The sequence below is a fragment of the Lepisosteus platostomus genome, chromosome 13, assembly GCF_059453375.1.
Source record: "Lepisosteus platostomus isolate fLepPlt1 chromosome 13, fLepPlt1.hap1, whole genome shotgun sequence".
Lineage (NCBI taxonomy): Eukaryota > Metazoa > Chordata > Actinopteri > Semionotiformes > Lepisosteidae > Lepisosteus > Lepisosteus platostomus.
Window position 1 is genome coordinate 7,189,020 of NC_142623.1, and position 11,578 is coordinate 7,200,597.

The 11,578-nt window shown below is 45.6% G+C and overlaps 1 protein-coding gene across 1 annotated transcript; it reads right to left on the reverse strand.

The window, feature by feature from the left end:
• Positions 1–221: 221 nt before the first annotated feature.
• LOC148649758 (terminal nucleotidyltransferase 5A-like) lies at positions 222–10,519 on the reverse strand. Its single transcript, XM_088602852.1, has 2 exons — positions 10,003–10,519; positions 222–1,952 (listed from the first exon to the last, which is right to left on the reverse strand). Exons 1-2 carry the CDS (start codon positions 10,156–10,158, stop codon positions 927–929), a joined length of 1,182 nt encoding a protein of 393 aa, XP_088458978.1. The 5' UTR covers positions 10,159–10,519; the 3' UTR covers positions 222–926.
• Between the last annotated feature and the right edge of the window lie 1,059 nt (positions 10,520–11,578).

Genomic DNA, 11,578 nt, shown 5'->3' on the forward strand with positions numbered 1-11,578 from the left:
GAATACAAGCCCAAGGGTCCATTTCGCAAAGTGTGACATTTTAAAACAGTTAAAATACATAAGATTGCTTTAATGTGATGGGGGGAGCAAAGTTCATTCACAGGTAGGTAATAAGTTGCAACGATGTTGGAACCTTTTTCCCCCACCCAAACTCAATATTCAAAGAATAAACCATGTTCACAAAAGAGTCACAGCTAAAAAAATTACTACGTACAGACATGTGGGGTTTTAGTTTTTTTTTTTAATCACTTGAAATGGAACGCCACTGTCCCTGAAAATAGAGATTTACAGTAACCTAGAAGATAAAAATCTCAATACAGTACAGCTTACTTTACAGAGGTTTTTTTTTAGGCACTTGGAATCACAGAGTTTCAACATTCCCCTCTTTAAACACAACCAGCAACAAAAATCTTTGGTCCTTGAATGTCCTTTAAAAAAAAAAAACACCACAAAAAAAGAGCAGACAGAAAACTGTCTCAAGATTTTTTTTTCTTTTTTGAAAAAACGCAACAATGCATTTTATATTTACTTTTTTTTTTAAACATTAACTTTACATTGGGGGGGGGGGGCACAAAGTGCTTCAATCCCCTCCCCCAACACACGCACACGCACACACACCACCTTTTTGCTACATCTGAAAAGGGACCACTCGGACTTAAACATCCACACTACGACAACCGAAGTCCTGTGAAGAAAAACCCCAAAAATATAATAAATCGGCTCAAGTCAGATATACAGCAGTACAAGTTCAAACGCAGAAAGACGTCACATTTGGCAAAAAGAAAATTTCCTTGCGTTCTCCTTCTATAATGGAAAATGTCAGAAAAGCGACTGCTGCCGATGCTCTGAGCAGACTTTTCCCCAAACCCCCCACCCCAACCCCGACTATCCCAATCAGTACATCTCCATCTCACCGGCTCCACTCCTCAGTTGCAGGGCAGCCACGTCTGGTAAGAATTACTGCAGGGCGACACCAGCGGCTGCACGTGCGCTATGTAGTAGTTGTTGAAGTTGATGTCCCGGACGTAGGGGGCGGGCTGGTAATAGCAGGTGACGTTGGTCACGGTGGGGATAATGTTCTGCTCGGCCAGCACCCGCAGGGCCAGCATGGAGATGAGGTTGAGGGTCTGCCGCCGCTCGTGGCCCATGAGGCACACCGTGCTCTCGTTGACCACGCGGTGCAGGGTGACCAGGCAGTCGTAGCGCTTGTGCTCCATCCCCACGAAGTGGTTCTGCAGGTAGGCTTCCAGCTTGCGCTGCTGCTCGCCGATGTCCGGGAAGTCGATGAAGAAGCGGGAGCACATGTAGCGCTGCAGCGACTTCATCTCGGCCTCCGAGCTGGGCCGGAAGCCGCGCACCAGCAGGTTGCAGTACTTGAGCAGCCCCCCGCCCCGGATCTCCTCGGGGCTGCGCGTGGCGATGGTCTTTCGGCGCAGGTGCTCCAGCGCCTCCTCGAAGTCCCCGTACATGCTCTCGCCCAACACGGTGGGGTGGAAGCTCTCGGACATGGGGGCCTCGGAGCACTTGTCGAAGAGCAGGAGCGAGTCCAGGGCGATCTGGAAGGAGTCCACGCTGAACTCGAACTGCCGCCGCAAGGAGTCCACGAACTTGAGCTCCACGTTCTTGCCCGTGTTGTTGGACAGGGAGATGAGGCTCCAGCGGTCGGTCTCGTTGCACACCTTCACCAGCTTCTGGACGTAGGCCTCCTTCAGGGTCAGGGGAGTGATGCGGTCCTTGTTGACGCCGGCGGGCAGGAAGTCCAGCAGGCTGTCCAGAACCACGTCCTTCACCACCCGGAACTCCCTGTCGCTGGGAAGAACCACCCCGAAGATCAGGTCCAGGTCCTTGTAGCCCAGCCCACTGTCCTGGTGCAGCACGTGGCTCGCTGCCGACCCATTCAGCTTTACATCCCTCACGGGGATCCCCTTCTCCTCCAGGCGGTTTCGCACTACCTGAGGAGGAACAGATGGGGAAGAACAAGATCTGTGAGGTCAAAATTAAGTCAAGCATGAAGCAGTGGGACAGACAGCAAAAGGACATCAATAGAAACATCCTTCTTAAGGATGAGAATCAAAGGAGATCAAACACCTTGTCCTGTATGGGACCTTGCAAGTCAGGGCAAAACGGACGCCTGCAGTTCACACCCACATGGATTCATCTACCTCCACCTGCTAGATGTATCCTACAGTATGACAGAAGTGTCCACTCCACCTCCAGGCCTCTTAAATTCTTATTTCAATGAGTAGGCCGTGCAGAGAACAAATCATACTGCCCAAAATAAATCAACTTCAGACGTCTACAGACAAAATTCTGTGCAATAGCAAGTCAGAGCAACGGAAAGTGAAAAATGCAATTTTGAGAAGTGAAAATACCAGTTTTCAGGTTTGCCAATAATAAGAAATAAGACCGGCCTCTTTAGGCCAAACTAACCCTGGCCCTTCAGAACTATTCCACACAGCCGCCTACAAACCAAGGGCTACACTGTCAGTGTCTAAAACAGCATGCTGTGCCCGGAGCTGAATGCCGTCTTTAAAGCTCCACACAATGGGACTCAGGTGCTCAGAGGAGTCGTAAACCTGAGAGCGGCTGGTTAAGTTGGTTCAGCTCACTGTGAAGCAGAGTTTTAAATGTTAAGCAAATAGCATTAAAATGGCAACAAATACACTAAAACATACCAAAAAAACAGCAGCGCAAGCTTTACCTAGGATCACAGTTTCATAATGAATTCATAAATCCTTATTTATTACATGAAAGATGTAGCCCTTAGACTACCTGTAAGCATGGGTCTTAAGACGGTAAAACTAACAATTTAACACTGGCATACACTGGAGCGCTGCTTTTCTTTCGCTAAAACATGGGACATTGCACTGAAATGGGTGGGGAGAGTTTTTCGGGAAGTCCAATGCAGATAAATTTGAATCAAGTTCATTTTTTTTTTTAATTCCCAGAAAAGGTGTAACATTGTCCACACATCCGCAGGTGAAGGGGAGAGCAGACAGGAAGGATCAGCAAGGTGTGTGTTCTTCTACGAGCTAGTCTTGGGAATATGAAATGTCCACCACTGCCACCTTCTGGCCCTATTTCACATGACGACCTACCAAGAAGAGTTCAAGAAGCCCTCCCCCGAGTTTCCTTGAAGAAGGCTGTTCTAAGAGACCAGAGCGTGACTCTCAGCTCCTGGAAGTCGGGGGGAGACCATTTAACCCTAACATGACGACACCAGTTACTGTTGCACATGCTTCTGCTGAGAAAGGAATGTGTTTTGACCACTGCAGTCCCTCTAGGGATATATAAGGAAAAGCTCTCTCCCGGCCCTCGCAGCCTCCCCTCCTCATTCCCTTTCATTGCCCAAGAAGCCATACTGACCTTTCATCCACTGAGCTACGCCACCTGTCATCAATAGATATGACACAGGAATCCGAAACTCAAAGGCCAACACAAACCACCTCATCGTTCACCACAATCTGTCTCCCGTCCAGACTGACGCAACCCTGACCTTCATCGCTATTTAAGAAACAATTTCAGTGCACTGAACTGTACAGATCACTAATGACTAGCATTTTGCAAAACATGGGACTTCTCAATATGCTTAAGAAGCATCAAAGATCAAGATATTGCTGCCTATGCCTGTAACTATTGATCTGGTTAAAGCATGACAAGGTCTTTGCCACTAGTTATGTCCGGACAGAACCTAAATCTTGAGAATCTGCACCTTCATTCTAAACTTTCCCATTCAGTATTCCCAGGCTGATTTTTTACAGCCCCATGAAGATCTTGTTTCAGAGGACAGGAGCATAACCTGTAGTCATGAGAGTCTCAATATAGCCATTTCCATATGAAGAACCGCTGGTGGAGTCCATACCCACAGGCGATTTATCGCCCCCAGAAAAGCAAGGAGTTCCAGGAAGCAAGAAGACCACAGCAACACAAATGTGCCATTCCACTGCTTCTGATATTAGTGCTTTAATTTCAGCTCCAGACCACACAGCATTATTCAAAACATTTCCAACGATTTGCTGAACATCAAGCCTATGCAGCATTGACAGGTACTGGAGATCAGAGGAGAGAAAAGGTTCAACTTCCAAACTATTTGGCAGAACCCAAGTCCAGTTGAGTACTAAATTTTCTGTGGTCCAAGTGCAATCATATTTTGGAGTTTTAGGTTGAATTAAAAAACAATAAGATTCCAATGCACGGGGCCTTATTGCAACTTCATGCTGTAAACCTCTTTTAGCTACAGTGTATTGCTACCAGAGTAAACCCAATACTGACTGCTTTTTAGGGAGCAACAAAAACTGTCCCCACAAAACTGGAACCTCACCCCATGATTCTTTTACGACAGCCCTGTAAACTAAAAACCTGCAGCCCTTAGCAAATAAGGTCTCAGGAAGCACACTCAAAGGCAATGCTGTTTAACCTGTGGCAAGTCGAAGTCACTCTGGCCCAGACCTTTGCTCCAGGCAGTTCCTTAACTGCTGTACTAATTGTCCTAATCCTCAATTACAGATTTGTAGCTGGAGCTGCAACGGTTAAGAAGGGCCATATAGCATCCATTGTATTGGTTTATGACACTACGAGGGAACACCTGATCAAACCTTTGGGCAAAGTGTCAGAGCAGGGCTGGCCACACTTCCAAACCCACGGCTGCCTTCTCCTCACATGCACTCTGTTAAGTCGGACACAGACAGTCGGGACAGACTTATCCCTAACCCTCTCTGCGAGATCAGGTCAGTCACATAATACGATGAACCTATTTATAATTTCCGCATCAGTTTTAATAAGTGGCTGACCTGTCCAAATACCCTAAGGTGCCATAAATAAAAAGAGGTTTTTCCCCAAATACTTTTCTTTTAAATCAACCCATTAAAGCTCTTTTGGATTAAATTTCAACCTTAATACACCTAACAAACTGGCTGTTCAATATACACTGACTTTGGAAGTTCACGTATGCCAAACTGTGTCAAGGTGAAATATAAAGGCACTGGTGGCCTCTCCTAAGAAGCTCTACCCTGTCGGCCTCTCTAAATTAAAAAGAGAATGTTTCCTTTTATTCCATATTTATACTCTACGGGCGTTAATATCCTGGTAATACAATGCAGGGATGAAGTCTGCTAAAGTCTGCCACAGCTGCAGTGGAGGCTGCCATTGAGGCATCAGTCCGGAAAGACTCAGAACACGGGCTGGAGGCAATCACAAAGTCAACTGAACCAAAGAAGTCAGGACTGGCCAGCAGCAACCCTTCAGATGCAGAGGATCGTTGGGATTCTCATTTGCAGCACTCACTGAACAGCTTAACCAAAAATGGGCCCACGTCTGAAGAACCCGATTTAAGGAAGACCCAGAAAACCCGGATAGTGGCTCTGCAGGGCCCGGGCCAGGCACACTGCTCGCTATCCTTCTTTCCTCTGCCCGCTCTGGGTCCCAAAGGAGCTCGACTCTTCCACGTGCTCGCTCCACCAGCTGGGCAGCGTGCTCACACGACATCACTGCCTTTCATTCAGGATGTGCTTTAAGCGGCTGAAGCCCAGAGATGGCCGCAAAATTCGGAAAAGCAGATGGGCATGTGCCAGTTGTATTTCACCTCTTCAATGAGACTGTGACATAACGCTGGCTGCGGCGTTCAGCGCCCCCACCACCTGGGCAGTCCCCCCTCCCTCCCACCTCGCACACAGCTATCAAGAGCCAAGTCTGCCAGCCAGCAAGCCGGCTGTGGCTCTGCTGCAGGGGAAGAAAAAGCTGACCTGGAACCCTGGTTTTCAAGAGCACCACAGCGAGACCAGAGCCTTTGCCCATCACACCCATTTACAAATAAAACAGGTGCAGCCAGATCGCAAACCTAGACACGAATGAACATAGTACTGTACTGACTTACACACCTGATTACAATGTACATCAGCTCCTTTAGACTGAACTCCGCAGACATGGCAGATCAGACCAACAGTCTGACACCTACTCCAGTTTTCCTGATGTGGTTCCAGGCCAGGTTTAACTTGCCTTCAAATTATCAGCTGGAGAGATACCACAATTCAGAAGCACAGAAGGCAAGGTTTTTATAGAGCTCAAGCCCATTTCAAACACCCAGAGGGCTCTACACAGCTCTCTGAAAGACAGCAGGTGCCCACTAAACACCACAGAGGATTATTAAAGAATGCACAAGGCAGCCTTAACTGGCATCATCTTTCCAAAAGAAGCTTGCGTGTGAGGAGATCAATTTTAAATTGAGACAATGTTGAGTTTGCCATTGCAACTGTGTGGAGCTCTTCCAGAACAAATACTTGGGCACGACATGGGAGACCAGAGAGATATCCGATCAGTCCTCCATACACACCTCATGCCAACACGTGCACCTACAATGTGTGTGTATACAAACATCGCAAAGATTCCAGCATGGCTCCTTCGGGTTTGGGTTTTGGGGAGAAATGTCATAAAACAAACGTCCAGTCTTGCATGATAACCTGGTACTTTTGCTGCTACAAAAAATCCTTGTTTCACATGTCATCTTTGCGCCAGAGTCCTCACGTGAAAACACTTAAATCTGCTTACTTATAAAATAAGAACATAAAGGTTACAACTGACAGAAGTCCTTTTGGCTCATTTAGCCCGTCTGGTGGTTAATGGTTAATTGACCTAAGGATTATATCCAGCTGTTTGACAGAAGCCAGGGTATCAGCTTTAACATGTCTGAATAGCTTGTTCCATTCTCTTCTTTGGGTAATGTGAAAATGTGAATGACTGAAGGGGAAGTTTATATACACACACACACATCGATACCAAACAGAAACATCAGTCTTCTTCTGACAACCCAGAGGCTAACAAGCGCCCAAGTTTCCGCTGTACCAAGAATCCAGGGAAATTAAGGCACAATCAAAGCTCTGAAAACCCATTACTCCACAACACAAACCCATATGCTTTAAAAACTACCACTTCAGTGACCCTGGATCCAGGTACAGAAACAGGAGAAAAATAACTTCCTTCAGTAGAGGATCCCACCCACTCCACACATACTACAGTCTTTCACTGTCAACTTACTTGGAGACCAGACGTAATGGCAGATCTCCAGGTCAAGACTATTCATTCACACTGAGATGAATGATACAGTTCAGGCCAGGTCACACTGAGAAGGGAAAGGTCATTCTACAATTCAAATAAGAGGGAAAGAAACTGGAGTACAAGTCTGGAGAAGGGACCCTGTATTGTATTATTGCTGCAGCTGAGGCAGAAGTCGGTATGTGCTCAAATCTCTAAAAAAGTAGACCGAAAACCCACATTCAACACCCTTAGAGGACCAGTTTAAGTTGCAAGGGGCTACTAGGATTTTACACTCTTGTGAACCTTAGGAATCATTATATAACTGAAGGACATTTCTCCTCAAGGTGCACGCTAGTTACATAAAATCAGGTCTTTATTTTAACAGGCAAAGAGAAATAAGCTGCCAGGGAGTTCATTAGCAAAATGGTATTTTTGAGGTACAGTCCTTTCATAAAGAGGCAGGCCTTGTTCTCTGTTTAGAGAATGACCCATTGCCATTTGTTCCTTGCAGGGGAGCAGCACCACTGGTTACACTCAAAATACTGACCTTTTTAAAAAGAAAAAAACACTTTGTTAGCAATTACAGAGAAGATAAAGCATGAGATGCTTTTTTAACCATCTTTATATTTAGGAGAGGAAGAACATACAGGAACATAAACACAGCTGAAAAACCATTTGCTTATGAAGCAATACGAGTGAACTGCACTCAGTAACTTCCCTTAAACCTTTGGTTAGTCTGGCTAAATTGTTTTGGTGTGAGAAGGGGGGGAAGGGGGATTCTGAAGACTGCTATTGGATCCTCTTCTCTACCAGTGAGGACTGCCTTTTTTTTTTAATTAAGACTAGTAGAGGCTCCCTCTCCCCTCAAAAGAAAGAATAAACACCAATTTTCTCAAGGTCAAGGGCTTTTAGATTAAATTTACATTAGTTTAACTTCAGAGCCTTGTGCCACACTTGACTACAATGAGACTGCCTCGCAGGGAATGTGTGTGAGATAGAAAGACATCTTTCTCCATGACTGCCCATGCCGTAATTATAAATTAGTTTAGGCTAATAGCGTAGCCTTTTTTCCTTTTACAATAATTACACACTTGCCTGTCTATTGACGCTTAATTGGAGAAGAGCCGAACGTTATTAAGCTTCTGGGAGATTAACCCATTATTAGCTATGCTTCTCAATTTGGGAAAAAAACGTATAAAGTGGAATTTGAGGCTTAGGGGAACGTCAATATTACGCCCCCCCCACGGCACGACATTCACAACTGTCCCGTTTTCCTTTTCCACAGCCAGGTTCCACGAATTCACTCGACAGAGTGGATGGGAACTCGGTACGCATTAAAAACTGAAGTTGAAGCTTCCTCAGCCATGTGGTAACCACAAGATAGCATCGCTCTCAAATTCAACTCGCCACGACTAGTCAACCGGCCGTCTTTAAAAAAAAAAAAGGGGGTGGACAGAGTTGTACATTACACCCGGCCTTCTTTCATTTAACCATCGTGTTCTCCGGAGGCCAATGTCTTGCGTCATAACTTCCACAGACTAGCTGGACACTGACCTGCTGTCTTGAAAGAGCTAAATAAAACTCACAATTAAAGATTGTTGCTGGATTCCTGCCAGTCCTTGTCGTCTCGTCGCGTGTTTTTTTTTTGTGTGTGTGTGTCGAAGCTACTTCGTCACAGATCACAGTGTAAGCATTTCAAGATGAGACATTTGATAGGAACTCCTGCCAAATTCACTACATCCACCCCGGAGCCCCATTCGCCGGGGGGCCGGGACTGCGACTTTTCCCACAGCACGGCTAATGGCCGAGCACTCCGACGGTTATCTCTTTTTTTCCCATCGGCACACGGCCAAAAGCTTGGATAAAACAGTTGAGACAAGAAACACGGGAAAAAAAAAGTTCCGATCCGGAAGGGAAATCCTCTAGTGGATTTGCCGAATATCCAGAACTGTTTTCATATGGTTTAACTTTAAAAACTGACTACCGGTTTTTCGCCACGCAACCTCTAAACTCGGGGAACACCTTTCAAGATCTCCCACAGAAATGTCCTATGCATCAAATTAGTGCACCTTCAGCAATTAAAACGCTACACTGACCCCCTCCATTCGAAAATGATTAAAACCCTGCAGTATGTTTAAACAAGAACCTCAAGAACCACTGAAAATCCCGAAACTTATCTAACATTACCGAACACACAATGTTGTAACATTGTGTATTAATTATTCATATACCCACCACTTCCCAAGAACTGTACAACTGCTGGAGAGAAAAAGAAACTCATCTGCGTCACAAGGGAAAGCTAAGGACTGCTGAGTCCGGATACAAAGATCGCAAGATTATCTCGTTACATTATTGTCGAGCCCAAGGCTTGTATTCCAAGCAAAGCGGCCCGGGTGATCTCATTTGCGAAGTTACGATGCTAAAAACTCGCGCAGCTGCTGAACAATTAAGACGTCCCGCAGCCTAGTCTGCGAATGCACGGACGCTAACTGGCACCGGAGGTCTCGGGAGGCTGATCAACTACAGCCTTGAAATGGACTACTTCATCCTCTGGCTGAATCTTTCATCCCAAGTTACCGTTTACAGCTACAAGTCCTCTCTCTGCACGGAAAAAAGAAACCGTTAGAATTAAATTTGACTGTTGCAGAACCAACAACGTTTGTTTGCTTGTTTTTTTTTTTAAAAAAACTCGATTAGAACTAAATAGAGCCTGGGAAAAATGTCAACAGCATACAAAATGTCAACAACTACAGCGAAGAAGGATGACTAGTAAAAAAAAAACTACAGAAATAAACTGCGCAATAATAATCGAGCTGTCTCGGATTACATTTCCTTTAAATAGCGTTTACCAGCGCACGCACTCATAAGTGCTCTGTCCATACTCACCATACACACCAACGCTGGCTCGCTTTTTCAATAAAACGTCATGAAAGCACAGCCCCGTTTCCTTGACCTTTCTGACGCTAAACTTACCTGCACAATTTGTCGCGGTTGCACTGACAGCGTTGGGAAATTCCCCCGTCCGTGGATCGGGACCGTCTCTCCAAGGATGGAGTCCAGTCTCTCCACCTGCTCCCAAGACAGCACACTGAACCGCGGACTGTGCTCCGACACATCACCGGAGGACATGGCGATCAAGCCCCGCAACTCAAGACTCGACTTTTTCCTGTTGTTTTTTTTTTAATGAATACAACTGAAAACCAGTCCGCGATCCGCTCTTTACCAATTTGAATTAATTAAACCTATGCAATTTAAGAAAGAAATATCTATTTCAGTCTTTTTCCTCAATAGAATTTTCCAGGAAACGTTCCAGTCCCCCCCCCCCAAGACAAAGTATAAAGCGAGAAGACCGTCGATGCTTTAAGCCGCAAAGTTTAAAGAAAAAAAAACCCAATGCGATACAGACGAGCTTCCAACGAAACAGACAATTCCCACTCCGTCACAGCCTCCACCACTCTCAGAATACTTTACCCAAAATGCTTGCGCAAGGCATGCTAACCGCTTTAAAGCTGTATGATTAACATAAGCCTCCCATTGGGTAGCGTGCCTCTTATGAATAATTAATACAGCCGAAGGGGCGTCTTTGCACGAGCACCGTTCACTCCGTGCACACCTACTGCCTTCTGCGCGTCTCCATAAACGGTGCGGTCATTGGATGCGCCGCCGGTCATGTGTGATGTCACTTAATTCGGGAACCTCCCACCCAGAAAGGCATTCCCGAATTCCCTCAAAAACACGGTGCAGTAGTGGCGGTCGTAGTGGGCAAAGTCACGCTACACGGGCTTGTGTACGTCGATGGAGAACTGTAGTCCGTTGAAAACGAACGGCACGTTATTGTGCACGCTTGTTTGGAACAGGCGCGTACCGGAGAGTGGTGTTTACAGATGGGACGACTTGACAGCCAGCAACACGCAACAACGATGCTAGCCTCTTTTGAACGCGTCCCCCGTAACTTCACGCGGTTTCGGCTTGCTTCCTCATTTAAAAAAAAAAAACAAGGCTTGTTTTTGAGACTAACCGTGCTGATTGTGATGCACGCTGCAAAAGCGGTAACAAAGCACGGTAACAGTAGGGTAAAGTACAAAACAGAATGTTAAGGCATAGTACAATGCATGCTTGAGCTTAAGAAACTATTTTATGTGCACAGTTCAATCACACAGCGCAGCGCATTTACTGTACTAAACCGGCGATATGGGTGTGAAGCTACGCATCAGGGTGGTTAAATTTAAGAATTTAATAATTGAATTACAAAGGTTCATGGTTTATATGAAACATGGTTACAGACGTTGGCCCTGAATACAAGTAGGGAGACCGCTCGTGGAAAAGTTGGCAATCAAAAATGAAAACGCGCAGTTTGCTTTAGATAAGGAAATGTAACATTATGTAAGATAAAATAGTTTATTCTTTTAATTTTGGCAGTACTTCTTCCTCTTTCAAATACACGTGTTTTTCAGTCCCGTGTGTTTTTTTATGGTAGTTATCCGGGGAAACAATGAAGTTTATTACACAGTAAAGCTGGAAAATAATTCTTCAAAACTACGTCTAGCAG